Consider the following 17,980-nt stretch of genomic DNA (forward strand, 5'->3'; position numbering starts at 1 on the left):
ATCCAGACCTGCATAAAAATGTTGTACTTTTTCTTCTGACTTAGGAGAAGCTATGCTTTAAGGGTTCCTTAATTGTCTTCTAATGAATTGAAAAAATACCGCATTTGGTGCAGAGGGTAGGAAGATGGATGTGTGACTGTGTGACATAGGTCATAAAGTATGCACACTTTTAACACGTGGAATGTCCCTGAAGAGAAAGGAGTTTTTCTAACATGAATTGGGAAAGATACCTTAGTAGTTCAACAAAATCAGAAGGAAAGACAGTATTTGTACATATGCAGTGGCTTTTCCTTTAAATATGAAGCAGAATTACCTGTTCTCTGAGCAGGTAAGGATCTCTTAAATGTGAATGCACAATGTTGTGTATCATCTGTAATACAATATTAAAATGAGCTTTCAGTTTATGCTGGGAAGAAATCTGGCAGAGAGAGAGAGAGGACAGATGGAGAGGAGCTGCTATTTCATACGTGCAAAGTTCCTTTTGGTTAAATCGGAAATACCGATTGCACAGGTAAACTCCTGTTGTTCTAGCACTGCACCTTCTTTCTTGCTATCAGTCTGTACATATCTGGAATATTTAACTCGGGCGTTACTGAAGTACTGTTTGAAAACTACGTTTCAGATAAAACATGGCTAAGTGATTTGAGGGTTTAGGTAGATGGTGCTATACTTCCTTAGGATATACTCTTAGCTGTATCTGAAAAAGGCGCAGTTTCATTACTTTCAGAAATCTCTGAATTGGGTCAATGCACTGGGTGTACTGTATCAGATAAGGAAGTACGTAAGTCTGCTTTTTGGGGAGCAATAAGATGAAATTTCACAAATAACTTAATTGCACGTTGGGCTGTTTGATATAGTGGATGTTACAATAGATTGATACAGAGGGTGGTATCTACACAGGGGTTTAATCAAGTTTTTCTGCACATCTTTCAAGCAAGGTACAACATGAGAGCAGTGTTCTCATTACAGCTAGTCTTAGGTGGGTTTGACAGGAAGCCACAAGAATCTGGTAAAAGAGACCATGAGTTTCCTGGTCAAAAATTTTTTTTAAAATTATTTTTAGATGAATTTCTATTGTGACTAAAATCTTTTTGAGAGGAACTGAGGTACTCCACCATTTTAATTATAACTGAATTTATAAAGGTTTCTATCAGTCCTAACACTGAGTCTTCCACAGAGACTTGCTGTAAATTGTGTCAGTGCAGGTGATAAGTTTGTTCACAGCTTTTCTAGCTTTGTTTGGTTCACAGCTTGAGAACTTGGAGCCAAGAGTACTGTTAGGTGATGGACAAGAGTACTGTTAGGTGATGGACAAAGAGATTTTATGTTGGTAAAATTACTTGTGATAGTGCTGGAGGAGATGGGTGAAGATGTTCTCGTCTCATATAGTAGTCAGAAAGCATATTCAAAATGAGGCATGTTTTATTTATTTATGTGTTTAATTTTTTTTTCTGGATGTTCTTTGATAAGAAGAAAACCGATGAAGTTTTTCTTCTGAATGCCTATGTTCACAAAAGCACTTTAATAACACGAACTAGGACAAATGATGCTGAGCTCTCCTATTCTTGAGAAACTGAGGGCTACTTGGAGCGCAATTTAGCCCTATTTTTATTCTGTGAAAGCTTGTTTGTGTGGATGTTCATGTCATTTACTGAAATTTAATTTGCAAACAAGATTTACTTTAGCTCTGTTTTGAAGTACTAATGCATACAGAGATCAAAAAAGCCAAGAGATTTTGGAGTTATTACTGCTCTTCTATGACACTGTGAATCCATAAAAAATGACTTCAGAAAATTAGAAAATTGCATATTAAGTACATTCAGTCATGCATAAAATTATACTGTTGTGGTTATCAAGCGGTCAGCATTTTGGTTTTCTAAACACATGAATGAGAAAGGCTTTCTTCCAGAAAATCCTTACCGGTTACCTCACTGCTTTCCTGCCCCACCTCAAAGAGGGAAAATATCCTCTTTCTGTTTATATTGATTATGGTTGGAATATCTGCTGTCAAGATTTGAGCTATAGGTATTTCTAGAATAATATTGTTAACTCCAGTGTCTACCATAATCTTGGGAGAGAGTTTCTTATGTCTTGTGTAGTTCAATTATTTGTTAATGTCATTATCCTATTGTCATGTTTTGCTTGTAAAGCTTTTGAACAGTTATTGGACATGCAAAAATATTTTATTTGTGTTTTTTCAAATGTCCAGGTCAAGATCCAGACAGCATGCTTCATGGCACAGGAATGAAGACAAATCCTGACCAAAAGAAACAAGCAAATGGAGTAACACTCGCTCCAGAGGACACGTTACCTTTTCTTAAGTGCTACTGCTCAGGACATTGTCCAGATGATGCTATTAATAACACATGCATGTAAGTACTGCACACAGGGTAGAAGAGACTCTTTGAAGAGGCTCATTTTTGCTCGTGAGAGCGCAAACTATCTCTGGAGTGCTGACTGGTTCTGTCAGGTGATTTGACCATAGCTGATTAGAAACTCACTGGTTCTGTGGAGAGCTGAGCACTAAAACCCACGGTCATCTGTATGTAAACAATACTGCTTTCACCATACTTGGAACCATTTGCAAATGGTCATTCCGTGCCCAGCGACTGCTTTGAAGGACTGAGGTTTTCAGTAACCTGTAGCATTTTATAACTGAGTATTAAATGACCCAAGTCTAAACCGGATATAACCGTCCGCTTGCTTACTCTAATACTTCTTCACGTAGTAGTCAAAGGTAGTGTTGGCAACGTAGCCATTTACTACTTGTTGCATATTCATTAATTGTAGAGTGTGAGGGAAAAGCGGGAAAAAAAGAAAAGCCTCTGAACACGCAGGGACAGGAGAGGGTAGTTTTAACTTCCATAGTCTTAAGAAGCCTAACAGATTCATGCACTGATTATGTGTTCGCTTAAGGTGGTTTTTTTCATGTCTTCAAATGCCCTCGGTTTTCCTTTTTTCTGTTCATTTGCAGTTCCATGTTTTAAGGCCCTTCTGTTTTCCTTAAGAATTAATATGAAGATACGTAATAGAAAACATATTGCTGCTTCAATTTGAGTCTTCACTTTAACACATAATATTAAGCCTCTCTAAAGCTGTCACTTGGCAGATAAAGCAGTTTTTGTGGAACCCAAGGAGGTGGAATAAACACTATCTTTTTCAATTTAAACATAGGTAGTATTTTACAAACAGTTTTGCACTTAGAAAATGTTTAGTTAGGATCCGGTATTTTGTCTTTCCAGTCCTTTGGTATTTATTTGTTGCTTTTTATCGCCCTCTTGTGTTTGCAGTGACTAGAGGCCTTACTAATTTTTTTGCCTCTGAACTATTGGCTGTATGGATCATTATTCTGATAATAAAACTGTCAAGAGAGTTAACAAAACTTATGCAGTGTATTCTGTGGCATTATGCTTCCAAAATCTGCATTTCTTTAATTCATTTAAATAAAAAAATTTTGGCAAACAAAAATATTTCTATATTTGTTTCCCACAGTATTTCTGTTGAGGAAATGAATGAATGTTGATTAACTTAATAAAATCTTAATTTTACAGGTTTTGAAAGCACAGACCTACCACTGTGAATTGGTTTGGGAATCCTTACAAATATTGTTGACATTTTCATGTAGTGTAGAAATCAAAGCATTAGTTTTAAAGGGATAATGGGGAATTGAAGTGCTGGTTTTTTTGAAAGAATATAATTCATTTGTTACTGTCAACTTCAGAAAGTGGGTTTTGGGGGTTTGTTTGTTTTGCTCTCAAGGCCGAATATTTGTGGGAAAAGTGTAGCTGAGTTTTTTTACCTTGGAATAGCCACCTTTCACATACTGGGACTTCAGGAGTTTATCATTCCAGTTTCAAGAACAGACACAGAAGTGAATTCATTTTTTTTTTTTTTTATAGCCTATGAAATTGTAGTCAGTAAGCCTTTTTTGGTTACATCTCTTTTATAGCGACCTCAGTTGTTTCTAAACAACTGCAGGTGTGGTTGGTTACAAGCAATCTTGAAAAGGGGAGTGAGGAAGTAGAAGGCAGAATATTCAGGAGAAAACATCCCTACAGTATTCTATTTGAAAATACTGTGGGGTTTTTTTGTTTTCAAACTGTATGGTAACCACTGTGTTGAAGATATTTTCTAGATATTGCCATTCTGGTATTCTTAAGAGGTTCATGTTCAACTAATGCTGCACGTTAAACGACAAACATGCTGGTAAAGCACAAGTGATATGTTTATTCCAGAACTAATGGGCATTGCTTTGCTATCATTGAGGAAGATGAACATGGAGAACCCACACTTGCTTCTGGCTGCATGAAGTATGAAGGTTCAGACTTCCAGTGCAAGGTAAAATAAATGAGATATCATTAAAATTTAAGATCTCCATGGGAATTATGTAGGGAAACTGCAAAAGCAGTTTTGATCTTTGTAGTTTACAACTGCAGTCACAGAATTTTGTATGTTGCCGTTTACTGCTGAGGAGAATGGGACTGAACAGTCGTGAGTGAGTAGTGGCAGAAAGGACACTCAACGGTGTTTCAACAAAGATTGTAATAGAATCCTAACTTGTTGGAGTTCTCTGTAAGTATTTGTAAGCCACTGACAAAATGAACAGAGGACATCAACCTCTTACTTCTGTCAGCTGTTTTCTCCATCAAAGAGAATTTTATTCAGATCAACTAGGTTAACTATAGTTTATGGTTTAGTACAGAAGTTCTTGGTTGTTTTAATTTTTAATTTCTTGTTTTCTTCAGTTCATTTGATAGCAGAGCATAATCATAAGCAGTTGTCTTCACAGATTATGCAAGAGCTCCATTAAACTGTGTGTATGTGTTCATGAAACTTTATCAAATGTGTGTTTTCTTGTCCAACTTACAATATTTTTTTCCTTTCTAGAAGTTATGTATCATTAATTGCATTAATATAACTTGCTTGTGATCTAAAGGGGTATAATTAAGCAGACTGCTGCCTTTAGAACTTTATCTGTTACAAAATTTGAAACTGAAAACTCAGTTAAAGCAAGGATTTGTTTAGAAGACAGGTATATAGCACTAGTTGGGCAAGTGGATGTTGCCTTGGAAGAGTGGATTTTGATTTTTCTTTACATTAGACAAAGCTTTCAGAGGTGATCACCAGCTGGATTGCTTCTCACGCTCCCCCAAAATACTATCACTGTTTTAGGTACTCAAATTTAAATCTCTGTATAACGTAGCTGTCAGTAGCACTGCTTTTGGGAAGCACTGTTGACTTCAGCTTACAGCTGTGAATGTTCAGGGTTACTGCAAGTCAGACCTGAGGTGTCATGATGACCTTCCTGAAATTGTTCCTGTATTTATATTAGTGTCTCACTTATAGATTAATTTTCATGCCCCTCCGTGTTTTAAGTGGTGTTCTGAAGATGTTTTTGAAGCAAACAGTACAGCTATGATGAGTGCAAAAGAAAAACTTTCAAAGGGGTTGGGGTTTTTTTGTATTAAGAGCGGTATTTATTTAACATACTATTAACTGCTTTTGACCAAGCTTAAATTTTTTGTGATGTATGAAATAACAACTTAAGTAGGAACCATATATTTCTGTGCACCAAGTAAAAAATGTTCCATGAAAATAAAATGTGAACATAGAACATATGCACCCAAAGGGATTAGATGATACCTGTCTGCCACTGTGAAGTGATCCCACATGTTAAATGGTGAGGTTGCACTGTTTTTGAAAATAAAGTAGCTTGAATTTTTGTCTGTGCTGCATCGTATCCGTAGCATCACCTGTCCCTGTCCCAGCTGATCACTTCAAAATCTGAATGCTTACTCCATGCTTACATACAATGCTTTTCCTTCAACAGGACTCACCTAAAGCACAACTGCGTCGAACAATTGAGTGCTGTCGGACTGATTTTTGCAATCAGGATTTACAACCAACATTACCACCACTTGATAGTACAGGTAAACAGCTCCTAGATGTTCACACTGCTGCTCATAAATGCTATGTAGATTCTGTTCTTCCTGATCAACAGATACAAATAAGAAGAAAATGGAATTATAGTATTGCACAGTTCTGGGTTTTTTTCTTACCAAGTAATTTTGATACAAAGCTCTGTATGACACTTCATACTGTATTTCCAGTTTTCCTTTTCTGCTACTTCCAGGTTAATCTTTTCCTCCATCAGTCAGTTGTGGTATTTTTTTTCTTTTGCTCACTTTGCTCATATCTTGATCTGCATGTGATCTTTCAGTCTGCTTTTATCCTGTTTCCACAGCCTGTTTCTTAACATGTGTTTCTTAATCTCTGCTGTGCTTTTGCTGTGATGAATGTATCTTTAAAAAAAAAGTATTCTGACATTGTTATCTACTGTAAATGTGTTCTCTTCTTTCTGTTGTTCCCAGTGAACATAGCTTATAGTTTCATATGCTTACTCATCTTAACACATTCATGGCTAGACAAGTTGTACTGGTTTAACTGTTCAACTGTTGCTTAATACTTTCTCAGAATCTTACTGCTGTAAATCCTTCATTTCTATTTGTAAGAACAAACTGACAAGAGTCAACCAAAACAACTCCCAAAATATCAAGGTCGATCTTTTTTGTGTGTGTGTGTGTCATTCAAATGAAATTATCTCTGCTTTTCTGGTGTAAATATTTGCTTTCATACTAAAACAGTAGAAATTTTGTGTAATTTCGTATGAACTGATATGTTGTACACATTAGCTGTCTTGCTTGTTTCTGACGTTTTGTAAGTGGCTTCACTTACTGTCATAGAATTACAGACTGGTTAAGGGTTGGGCAGGACTTCTGGAGGTCATCTGATCTAACCCCTCTGCTCAAGCAGGACTATGTCCACATGGCTTTTGAATATCTCCAAGGAGGGAGATTCCACTCCTTGGCCAACCTGTGCCAGTGCTTGATTGCCCTCACAGTGAAGAAGTATTTCCCGATGTTCAAACAAAACCTCGTATGTTTCTGTTTGTGCACATTCATGAACACAGGATATGAAAATGTATCCAACTAAACTGTTTACAATAGATGTTTAATTAATAGACTTTGGAAACTTTCCTTTTTTCTTCTTTTTTTTTTTTTTAATAGATGGGCTTTTTGATGGCAGCATTCGTTGGATGGCAGTATTGATTTCTATGGCAGTCTGCATAATTGTCATGATCGTCTTATTTAGCTGCTTTTGTTACAAGTAAGGAAAGCACCTTCTTTATTGGCAATATCTTTAATTTCCCAAAAGAGTGTAGACAGAACAGTAATTTTCTAAATGTACTCAGATAATCGTATGCATTTCTGACAAAAACAGATGGGAAGTGAAACCATTGTAATTTAATGTAACATTTTTGTGGATAGCATTTTGCATTGCTAGGTGAAATGAAATATGCACAGCATAAAATTTAAGTGTATTTGATCCTTGCCTCTGGCTACAAAGTGTTTACAGTTTGCTAAGCTACATGTAACTTTTATGCTATAGCAGTAAACCGGAATATCTTGATGGTTTGTATGGTTTTGGATCTACAGGCACTTTTGATAATTAAATTCCATCTACTTTTGAGATTTACCTTTGTAAAGTGCTTTTGCAAATGTAAATCGACAAGAATGTGTTTTATAACTTCTTCTTTTTCTGCTGTGTTCCGAAACGAAATAATTAACCAGCTGAGCTATGGCAATTCATGCGGATGCAGTTTGACATTATGCTGCTTCTGTCAGCTCCAGCCCTGTGCTGCAGGTGATCATTGTTCTAGCAGTTTCAGCAGAAACGTGCATGTGTCAGCCTCATCTGCCATGGTTCAAGGTTCAGTCTGTTAGATTAAACCAAAACCAGTGGTGTTATACTAGTAACACTGGCCATGAGCTGAGTGTTAAAAAAGGTTGTTTTCCACCTGACTCATAAACTGACATGCCTCTACAAGCATTACAACAACTTCTTAATATTAAAAAACTATGCAAGTTACACTTCTGAAAGAAAAAAAACAGAGATACAGTAAAATCTGATATTTTTTTTTCTTTTGAGAAAACTTGCACATTTAAATAGCTTTTTTCCTAGCTTAATTTACTACATATTTTGAAGAATGTGTTTTGGAGTTCAGCTTAACTTCTCCTGCTGCTTTTGCAGGCATTACTGTAAGTCGATGGCAAAGAGACACTGTTATAATCGTGACCTGGAACAAGATGAAGCATTTATTCCAGCTGGGGAGTCATTAAAAGACCTTATTGACCAGTCACAGAGTTCTGGGAGTGGATCAGGACTACCGTTGTTGGTAAATCATAAAGTTTTTTCTTTGCTGAACTCTCCAGCATGTACAAAGTTTGGTTTGTACCTTATGCCTAGAACAAAGCAGTTTATCCATATGTATGCTAATTATTTTATAAGCAATTACTGTGAATGATACAGTACAAATTAAACATATAAAAAAGCCTGTCTTCATGTAATTAACTAAAATGAAGCACAAAATTAGATGGTATGTTAGGAAATCTGTTGTCATCAGCAAAATGTAAAGAAAATTTAGAGCCTGCAGACATTAAGATAAAAATGCAATAAATGGATAATACAAGTATTGAATTGAACAAATTCAAAGATATTTTTTCTTAGTATCCACTGTCCAATAAAACAGATTTGCTTTTTATTTGCTGACAGTTGTTCATAATTTTTTATTCACCTTCCTATATAATACTTGCATAAAAATTAGCCAGTGAGACATATAACTACAATTGTTTATAAAAGAAACAAATATGATGCAAGAGAATGCATCTGAATTAAACAAGAAGTTGAGCTGATTTAATCTTTTTGGGTTTGCTATACAATTCTTCCTTGGAGGCAGCAATAATGAGTTTGAATTGGGAATAGAGGAAAATAATAGAGAACGAATTTTACAATGGGATCAAAATTCAAAGCAATCCAAGCTTGAGAAGCAGCTTGTCCAGGTACTTTTAGTTAATCGCTGGGTTTCCCTTCTTCACCTTACCCTCACTCTTTTTTGGGGTTTCTTTGTTTGTTTGTTTTGTTTTGTTTTTTTTCTTCTTCCCTAGGTTCAGCGTACAATTGCCAAACAAATTCAGATGGTGAGGCAAGTCGGAAAAGGACGATATGGTGAAGTGTGGATGGGAAAATGGAGGGGTGAAAAAGTCGCAGTGAAAGTGTTTTTCACTACAGAAGAAGCCAGTTGGTTCCGAGAAACAGAGATTTACCAAACTGTTTTAATGCGTCATGAAAACATCCTTGGTAAGGAAGCAGTAAATTATTTGGCTACTGGAGGGCTTGTGTGAGGGTGAAGGAAGGGGGAAGTTCATAATGGGTGTCTTGAGGGGTGTATGGAAGCTTCTATGGAATAACCAGATGGTTGTCCCTTAACATATGCTAATAAAATGTTCTTGAAAGGGTGGAATTTAGCTGCTGTTGGGTGGAAGCATGTCTGCAATCTCTTTGCTGCAAGACTGAAATAGTAACTTCATGTTTACTTGAAATCTGAGCTTTTACATGATCAGTTTTCGTAAGGGGAACAGGTATCTTCTGATACAGTCCAGGACAATATAGCTTTAGGAATTCTTACTAAATCTGTTGCATTAAAAAAAAAAAATCTATGTACAAATAAATTGTAACTTTGTTCGTGTATTTCATAGGTTTCATAGCTGCAGATATTAAAGGCACTGGCTCCTGGACACAGCTTTACTTGATTACAGATTATCATGAAAATGGATCATTGTATGATTTCCTGAAATGTACTACGCTAGACAACAGGGCTCTCCTCAAACTGGCGTATTCTGCTGCATGTGGTCTGTGCCATCTACACACGGAAATTTATGGGACACAAGGCAAGCCTGCTATTGCACACAGAGACCTGAAGAGTAAAAATATCTTGATAAAGAAAAATGGAACCTGCTGCATTGCAGACTTGGGTCTTGCAGTCAAGTTTAACAGGTAGATGAACAAATCCCCTGTAACAGGAAAACTTGTTATGCTTTTTTTTTTTTTTTTTTAATATACACAGATATCCTTTTGAAAAGGAAGATAGAATCATTTAGTTGCATGCTTTCAGTTTTTTTCAGTTTTGAGAGTAAAATGCTATTATTCCTTTGAATGCTGGTCAGGACTGAAGTGAAAATAGGTTATTGAGAGACAATGAGAAGACTTCTTGTGAGAAATAAGTAGTTTTGTAGAGGAGAGGAAGAGGAGACAAACTCATTTGTTATTCAAACTGGCCTTTCATAGTAATTGCTATCATGTAGTTTCATTATAAATTCTGTCACAGAACATTCGAACAGTGTAAAGGGAGTGGAACTTAATTGAAGAATACTATATTAATATTATTGAATACTTTTTTTTTTTAGTTCAATGGGGCGGAGAATTGTGTTCTGCTACAATAGAACTTGAAAGAAAGTGTAAGCCTTTGCAAATAATTTTCTGAGTTGTTACCAAATATACTCATCTTTATAGTGGTTTCTCATTTAAATTTTTTTTAATACGTGTTTTCAATGTCTTGCAAAAGCAGCAGCGAACTGTCAACTTCCATACTCACTATCATTTGTCTAGCTAATCTTTTTCAGGGAGGTATAATGTATTACAAACATGGTATTGAGAGGGAAAGAAAAGAAGGAATTTGATTTGTAAATAGGAGCTTGTAGTGTAGTGATTGCGCCATATGGGATTTCATACCAGGTCCTGTGACAGCCCACGATTTGCTGACTTCCTAATATTTTCATATAGTGACACAAATGAAGTTGATGTTCCCTTGAATACGAGAGTGGGAACAAAACGTTACATGGCTCCAGAGGTCCTAGATGAAAGCCTGAATAAAAACCATTTCCAACCGTATATCATGGCTGACATCTACAGTTTTGGGCTGATCATTTGGGAAATGGCTCGGCGCTGCGTCACAGGAGGTAAACTTTTAAATATTCTGTGTAAAATCTACCAGGCCCTTGTCTCACTTTAACAATGCTTCACCAGGAAATAATACAACAAGCCTTCTATATCAACAGATTTGTGTTCTTTAAAAGCAGTAATAACAATCTGTCCAGAGTACAGCTTGAAAAATCACTGAACTAAACCTTTTTGACTGTTACAATTAAGCACCTCAGGCTTTTTTTTCCCTTGCTCAAAAAGCAGAGTGCCTGGTCTGGGAGAAATAGTGGGATGCAGATGTGTTTCACCCCTGTGCTGTTAATAAAACTTTTAAAATGTAATTGATAAGACGATACTATTTTGTTATACTTACTTGCATTTTTGATGTCATTCAGTTTTCTGCTTACATATATTTTTGTGACTCATCCTTCCTATTCTTTCACTCTTCTTTTGTGACCTTGCAGATCTTTACTTGTATTCTCCTCTTCTTCCATCATATGCTTTCTCTGTTTCCTTGTAGCATGTAGTAGATTAAAAGATGTCATAATCTGTGTTGGGTATCAAAGTCAAAGTGACTGCGGGAAATTATTGTAGCTATTAAACTTAATATTCATAATATCAGAGCTTTTCTGGTAAATGTCTTGATTGTTATTGTGAAGTTTTTGAATTTTTATCACAGTATAGCAGTGTGGTGAGTTTGCCTTGGCACAAAATTGAGTTAATTTTTGCTTCTGGCTAAGGAAATCTGAGAGTAGATATATAGACTATTTTTTTTTAATGGTTCTTGATCTTACACAATTTTCTGCAGGTATTGTTGAAGAGTATCAGTTGCCATATTATGACATGGTGCCAAATGATCCATCCTATGAAGACATGAGAGAAGTGGTGTGTGTCAAACGCCTACGCCCAGTAGTATCGAATAGGTGGAATAGTGATGAAGTAAGTATGCTGAAAGGAAAAATTAATTCAGTTTGTTCATTAACATGGAAGGGTATTTTTGTTTAATAAATACTAAACCATTGTGAAGTAGGGACTACATTCAGACATTCTAATATTTTGAAAACCTCACAGCAACAATAGGAAAAAGATGTTTGAAAACAATGCAAAATACTGTATTTTTTATATATCTTCTCTGATCTGAGGGGAAGATACTTCTAAGCAGCCGTCTAAGTGTATGAATACTGCTGTAATTGAGATTTTCTTTTTAGATAGTGGACCAGTTGTCAGAGTTTTGATTGAAGATAAAACATAAATGAGTTTTTAATTGGTTTTATTAGTTTTAATGTATATAGCATATTGATTTGTGGCATAAGGTATTTTATGGAATATGAAGCAATTTCTTTGTGTTTGTATATGTCCTTTTTTTCTTCTTTTTTTCTTTTTTACTGGTACATACCAGGGCAAGCCATGATGCAACTAAAATGTTAAATTTAAATGTGTTTTTAAAGGCACACAGCTTGAACACAGTAAATAAGATGTAACTTTCACATGGCAAGCTAGATATGCCATATTCTGTCTTCCCCATGTCCTTGATTTCTTGTAAGAATCCCCAGTTTTTTCCATATTATTTTTTGACTGCTGAGAGAACTTTTGTCATGTCTTTGTTTTCAGTGGAAAAGTTATTTACAGTTTTTCTGCCTTACATGTGGAGATTTTTCTGCTCATAGCTACCATTATAGCTATCATTTTTGTATCACTGTTCTTGAGTTTTAATGGTAAGTTCTGGTAATGCATTTTTGTGAAACTGAAGAAACACTTCAGCTGGTTCCAGCTGCTCTAATACTAGGCAGTGAAGGGGAGTAAAAAGGATTGGGACATGGCTGTTGGTTTTTTGGGGTTTTGTTTGTTGTTGGTGGTCTGTTTATAATAGTTCTCTGTCAGCATCTGTGTAGAAAATGTAGAAGTCACGCATTCTGCAGTTTAGTTCTATAATTTGGGCTTGCAGTGAACCAAAATTACACACCTCAGATCTGTCAGTTGTTACAATACTGTTCCTTTGGTTTTTATTTTACAGTGTTTAAGAGCAATATTGAAATTAATGTCTGAATGCTGGGCTCATAATCCTGCCTCGAGGCTCACTGCCTTAAGGATCAAGAAGACACTTGCCAAGATGGTGGAATCACAAGATGTAAAGATTTGACATAGTAAATTGACATTGGAGAGCAAAGCTGGACTCCTAGATCTTTTCACTCAAAACATGGGTGAGACCTATGTGGAAAGAGGAAATAACTGAGATTCAGTGTATTTTCTCAGCACACTTCTACAGGCTGCTAACGAAATCTTTCAGTACTTCATAGACTGTAATACTGAGAGCCTCTATACACTACATGCTACGTATATGGACAGCCTTGATAAAATACACGTTTTGGTTTTTTTTTTTTTGAGCTGCAATGAGACTTCAGTCATACTTAGTGAGTCTCCAGTAAAACTCTGGGTACTGAATTGAATGTTCAGATTACAGTGCTTTCTGTGAAAGCCTAACAAGCTATATGGATTCAACAGAGATGGAGAATATAAGCTTTTTTTTTTGCCTTCTACCTGATAAAACCTAGTCAGTCCATACCAAGTTTTTGTGAAACAGCCTGTAGGTTATGAATCTGTTTGTAATACTACTCAGTTTTAACAGTTCTTTATGCCTTTATGTGTGTGCCAGGATTATTTGCTGTCATTTGGAATAGATAAGAAACCATTTAAATGAACAAAGTTTTTATGGTCAGGGCTCCATGCATTTTGTTGCTCCACCATCAAAGATTTGCTACAGAATTTACACCTTGCCATTAAGTTATCTTCCACAATCTCAGTTTTAATTTTATTTCTATTCTTGTTTTGGTCACAAGGAGAACTGCAAAAATGTGAACCATTAATAAATTCAGGAATGCCTACCTAAGTCTGTAAAAAGCTTGAAAAACCTCTTTTAGAGGTATAGACTGCCTTGGCCATCTCTTTTACAGTCTAGTGGGCTCCATGATTGGATGACTATGAAATCTGGCATATTTTTCAAATTGCCACATTCAACCAGCCTTTTTGCTGTAGAGCACTTTGTATCTTAACAGAAAGACCATTGATGATGTGATTCGCCTTTCTACTTTATTGGGACTCACTGGTAGGTGTCTTGTCATGCTCTGAACTTTTTTCCATACAGGAGGGAATCAGTCAGCTGTAGGAGCATGCTTTTCATCATTTCATAAAATTAAGCAGAAAAGTTTTGAAAGGATTGGGAACAAGTCTAATTTACAGACGCAAAAGAGGGAAGGCAGGAAGTGCAGGCCAGGCACTCAGAAGATTAGAGAATACGGTAAAGGACAAGACCAGGAGGATTGAATATGTGAACTGGTGAAGGTAAGATCCACAACATGCAGAAGATTTTGAGCTGGGTTGCCCTGACGTAAAGATGGGAGGCCACATCTGTGAGCCACTTAGTAGACAGTTAAAAAATTCAAGGTTTCAGACAAGGTAAATCAGTGGGTGTTTTATGGTCCTTTTAAGCACATTTGGAAGAAATGGCATTGAAAGATAATTCATGAAGATAAAGTTAGTTAACATAATTGCAAAATTTGGTCTCACTGTGCCAACTATTTGGCATGCACAGGAAACGGTATTTGCCTCCTTTTCTCCACTGATACAGACAAGTTGGTTGAAAGCCAAAACCCCTCCATGAGGTTACTGTAAGGCAGAATTAAGTGATTTATAACTCCTTTGGCACTTCTACTTTGAAGTTAGAAAATAGTACCATAAGTCAAGTTGAAGCTTCAAATGCGTGAATCATCTGAAGAATGAACACACAGTATTGGAACCATTGAACCTATTTGATAATTTAAGTGCCTATAACTTTGTACTGTAAATCTTGTTCTAGATAACTTTAAAAAGGGAAGTTATTTATACAGTGTGTTTTGTGCTTTAGTAAAAAAACCCACCTAGTCTTAGGTACATGTGTATAATTAGATACATGCACACATACACACATATGCCATAGTCAAGATTTGAAGAAAAAAGTTAGGAATAATATTAAAATTGATGAAAAAATGTTAAAACTTCAGAATGATTTATGCCAGATTATTTGTTGTGTTAAAATATGTACATGGAGATTGTTTTGATATGTGTTTAAATTTCCCTTGAAACTGATAGAAAACAATGTAATACAGAACTAATGTGATTTGTGAACAATTACAACCTTCTAATGTGGTTTTTGGTATTTGTTGTTTTAATTCTGTAGTTCATATAATGTAAATGGTCAGGCAAAAGATTGCAGTATTTTTATTTTCTATTGTGATGTACAGACTTTATTTAACAGTTCTGCATATTTTATAGAAAACTAGCTATTTCAAGGGACATTTCTTTTTTTAAAAAAAATAAAGTCATTACTTTTGTTCAGTAATGCCTTTAAGTATTAATATGTATTCTGGCTGGGAAGATCATAGGTTTGTCAACTATGGTTTTAACTTATTTGAAAACAGCAAGAGATACCTGATATTGTGCCACAATCCTCATGATAAAGGGCTTTTTAAAAAAAGTTTCTCCGTCCATCGCCAAGAAATGTATGATGAATTTGAAATTGTTAATCATGTCTTCGCACATAATTTTTGCACAGGTAGTTGGAAAATATTTGGTATGAGCCAAAAAAAGTAAGGGATAAGCTTTGTTTTTTCCCTTCTTCAGGATTTTTATCAATAAGGAGGAAGAATGTTTATGTAGGTACCCTTCTATAGCTTAAACTTTCAGAGCATGGAGGTCTATTTAAGTTAACCCATTCCTGTTAAGAATATTTTTATATTTCTTTTAGAAGTTGGCACAGTATTATTAGCTGTAAACTTGTTCTGTGAATTTTTAAAGTCATTTTTCCCAAGTTTTCAGGAAGCCACTGTTGGAAGTGGGAATTTTGATAATTTGCAATTATTCACTTATTTTCTTCTCCATTTTTTTAGGTATTTGCAAGACAATAGGATGATGATACTTGATAGGCCTCTTAAGACCTAAATTGATTTACATATTCAATTTAACACAGAAGTAGTGAGCTGACTGCTGCAAAGACTATCTTTGAGAGAAAAAAAATATTTTCACCTTAAGCTTAATCTTAATTTTTCAGCACTTCGTTTATTAGGTTCATACTCAAACATACCAAATTTATGCAGTTTTCATTGTCCTGAACAGGAGCTGCTAGGTCTTTAGTATTCCTTGGTTCCCTGGTACTCAAAAAAAATTATCACTAAAGGATCTGGTTGCATAAAGCACTTGAGCACATATCTGCATTCCATGCAAAGTCATTCACTGTTTGGAGCCTAAGCACATCTATACTGATACTTTAACAGTTATTTGGGGAAAAAGAACCCCAACTTTGCTTAAAGCTAACACATTCATTTTAACATAATCAAGCATACTTAGTGCAGAATTTAAAGCTAAGTTGTTGCTTTATGCAATACCGTAAAGTTCAGAAGCCTTTAAGGTCAGGGAGGGTAATAGGATTCTTCTGTTGGAGTGTGATTAATCTTATTTTGTTGGTCAAAATTTTAAGTATTTGTCATCAAAAAAAAATCCCCCAAAATGTGTTTTAATTCCTTTTTTTATTATTATCAATACAAAAATAAAAAGTGTGGAAAGTATCTTGGGGAGTATCAAGACTGTGCCTTGGAAGTTCTTAAACACTTATATATGGAGGGGGGTGGGGTGGGTTTGTGTTTATTTAACCTGGTCTATGTGACTTCAGTTAGGTGGAAAATAATTTGAGTCATTTATGTAATTCTTACTGTTACAGCAACTGAAAGGAAAGTTCTTGCATTCCTGGTATCTTGTAAACTCCACAAGAAACATTATATCCCTATAGGAAAATGTAGGCTTACATTTTGAGTTTATTCTGTTTTACTCAATATATACTTTTTTCCTCAGTTTTACTCAAGAAACTGACTGTTTTCCCAATATCCATCACTTTTCCCCAATTATTTTCTTAATCAGTCCATTTTGAGGTATTAAATAAAATGTAAAATTAACATTTTAAATTACCTCCGCAGTAGTCTGGAATCAAATTTTAGATCTTGATCTAAATGACCATTTGAATGTGTTTATAAAACAAATAATTTGGATAAATTTCATCTACTCTTATCTTCACAGACTATTTTAACAGTCTAAAATGTTTGAAAAGCAAAGATACTAAGTTAAAAACTATTATTTTGCTATTGCAGAAATTTTTAAAGGAAAGTTACGTGCTCAGCTTCTGTCAGATACTAGAATGATTTAGCTCTTCCTCATTCTTCTCACAGTGTCTCTGAAGTCAAGCCTTTATCCAGTGCCCACAGTCTTTTCCAAACTGGGGTCATGCCTAATAACGGCACGATACAATGCTTTATGAAGCCATGGTATATTAGCCTTGGTTGGTATAGCAGAAGTGGAGTGCACATTACTTCTAATTTTTAACAAATCTCATGTAATTGTTGCTTTGTAATATTTTACCATTTAATGCGATTATAGAAGCCCACATCATGTAGTGACATTTGTGCTCTGACATACCGTGCCCAAAATGAAATGTACTATATTGTATACAAGAAGAATAAATAACATTGTAGTTAACCTAGAGAAGATGTAAATAAAATATGAAAGAAGAGTGGAACAAGACAAATGGTCACACTCTTGTGTGTGTTATATGCCAGAAGTGTAGAATACTCCTTTAAAAATGTAACACACTAATGTATTTTGTACAGCATCTGCTTTAGAAGGTGCCTTATTGAGTTTACCATGAATTGCTTGTTCTGTACACAGATTATGTCCAATGTATCATTTTTAAGTAAATAACCTTATTTTAGTACATATTAGTAATGTGTTTTGTTACTATAAGATTTTGCCTTAAGAATGTAATGACTTGGAAATCATAATACTGTAACTAAATAATTCCCTACTTTTTGATACCTCGTTTGTTTTTTCTTTTCCCACAGTCTTTGAATAAGTTGTTAATGATGACTTCTACTGTGCGATGGTGTTAATTACTTGGTGCTCTGTATTCCTTGGACTACGTTTGGGCACAATAGTAAAACCAATGTTTCCTTCTCCTGATTTTTATCCCTGTCTTGCAGGAAAGCCAGAAGCAAGTAAAAATAGAGTAATTATTGTATTTGAATATACACAAGTTCGCTACATGTTGGTTTTATGCATATAAACTTGCATCAAGCTTATCGAG

The 17,980-nt window shown here is 35.3% G+C and overlaps 1 protein-coding gene across 6 annotated transcripts in view; it reads left to right on the plus strand.

The window, feature by feature from the left end:
- Positions 1-17,707, plus strand: part of BMPR1A (bone morphogenetic protein receptor type 1A) — an 84,625-nt gene extending 66,918 nt beyond the window's left edge. For all 6 annotated transcript variants that reach the window (XM_040607185.1, XM_040607190.1, XM_040607187.1 and 3 more), the window contains 10 exons: positions 2,210-2,372; positions 4,236-4,338; positions 5,831-5,930; positions 7,068-7,167; positions 8,092-8,236; positions 9,006-9,198; positions 9,597-9,894; positions 10,681-10,856; positions 11,627-11,757; positions 12,833-17,707. In XM_040607185.1, the coding sequence (XP_040463119.1) occupies positions 2,210-2,372; positions 4,236-4,338; positions 5,831-5,930; positions 7,068-7,167; positions 8,092-8,236; positions 9,006-9,198; positions 9,597-9,894; positions 10,681-10,856; positions 11,627-11,757; positions 12,833-12,958 (1,535 nt within the window). In that variant the 3' untranslated portion in view covers positions 12,959-17,707. The remainder of the gene's footprint in view (positions 1-2,209; positions 2,373-4,235; positions 4,339-5,830; positions 5,931-7,067; positions 7,168-8,091; positions 8,237-9,005; positions 9,199-9,596; positions 9,895-10,680; positions 10,857-11,626; positions 11,758-12,832) is intronic.
- The last annotated feature ends 273 nt before the right edge of the window (positions 17,708-17,980 follow it).

Source organism: Falco naumanni, chromosome 9, assembly GCF_017639655.2.
Source record: "Falco naumanni isolate bFalNau1 chromosome 9, bFalNau1.pat, whole genome shotgun sequence".
Lineage (NCBI taxonomy): Eukaryota > Metazoa > Chordata > Aves > Falconiformes > Falconidae > Falco > Falco naumanni.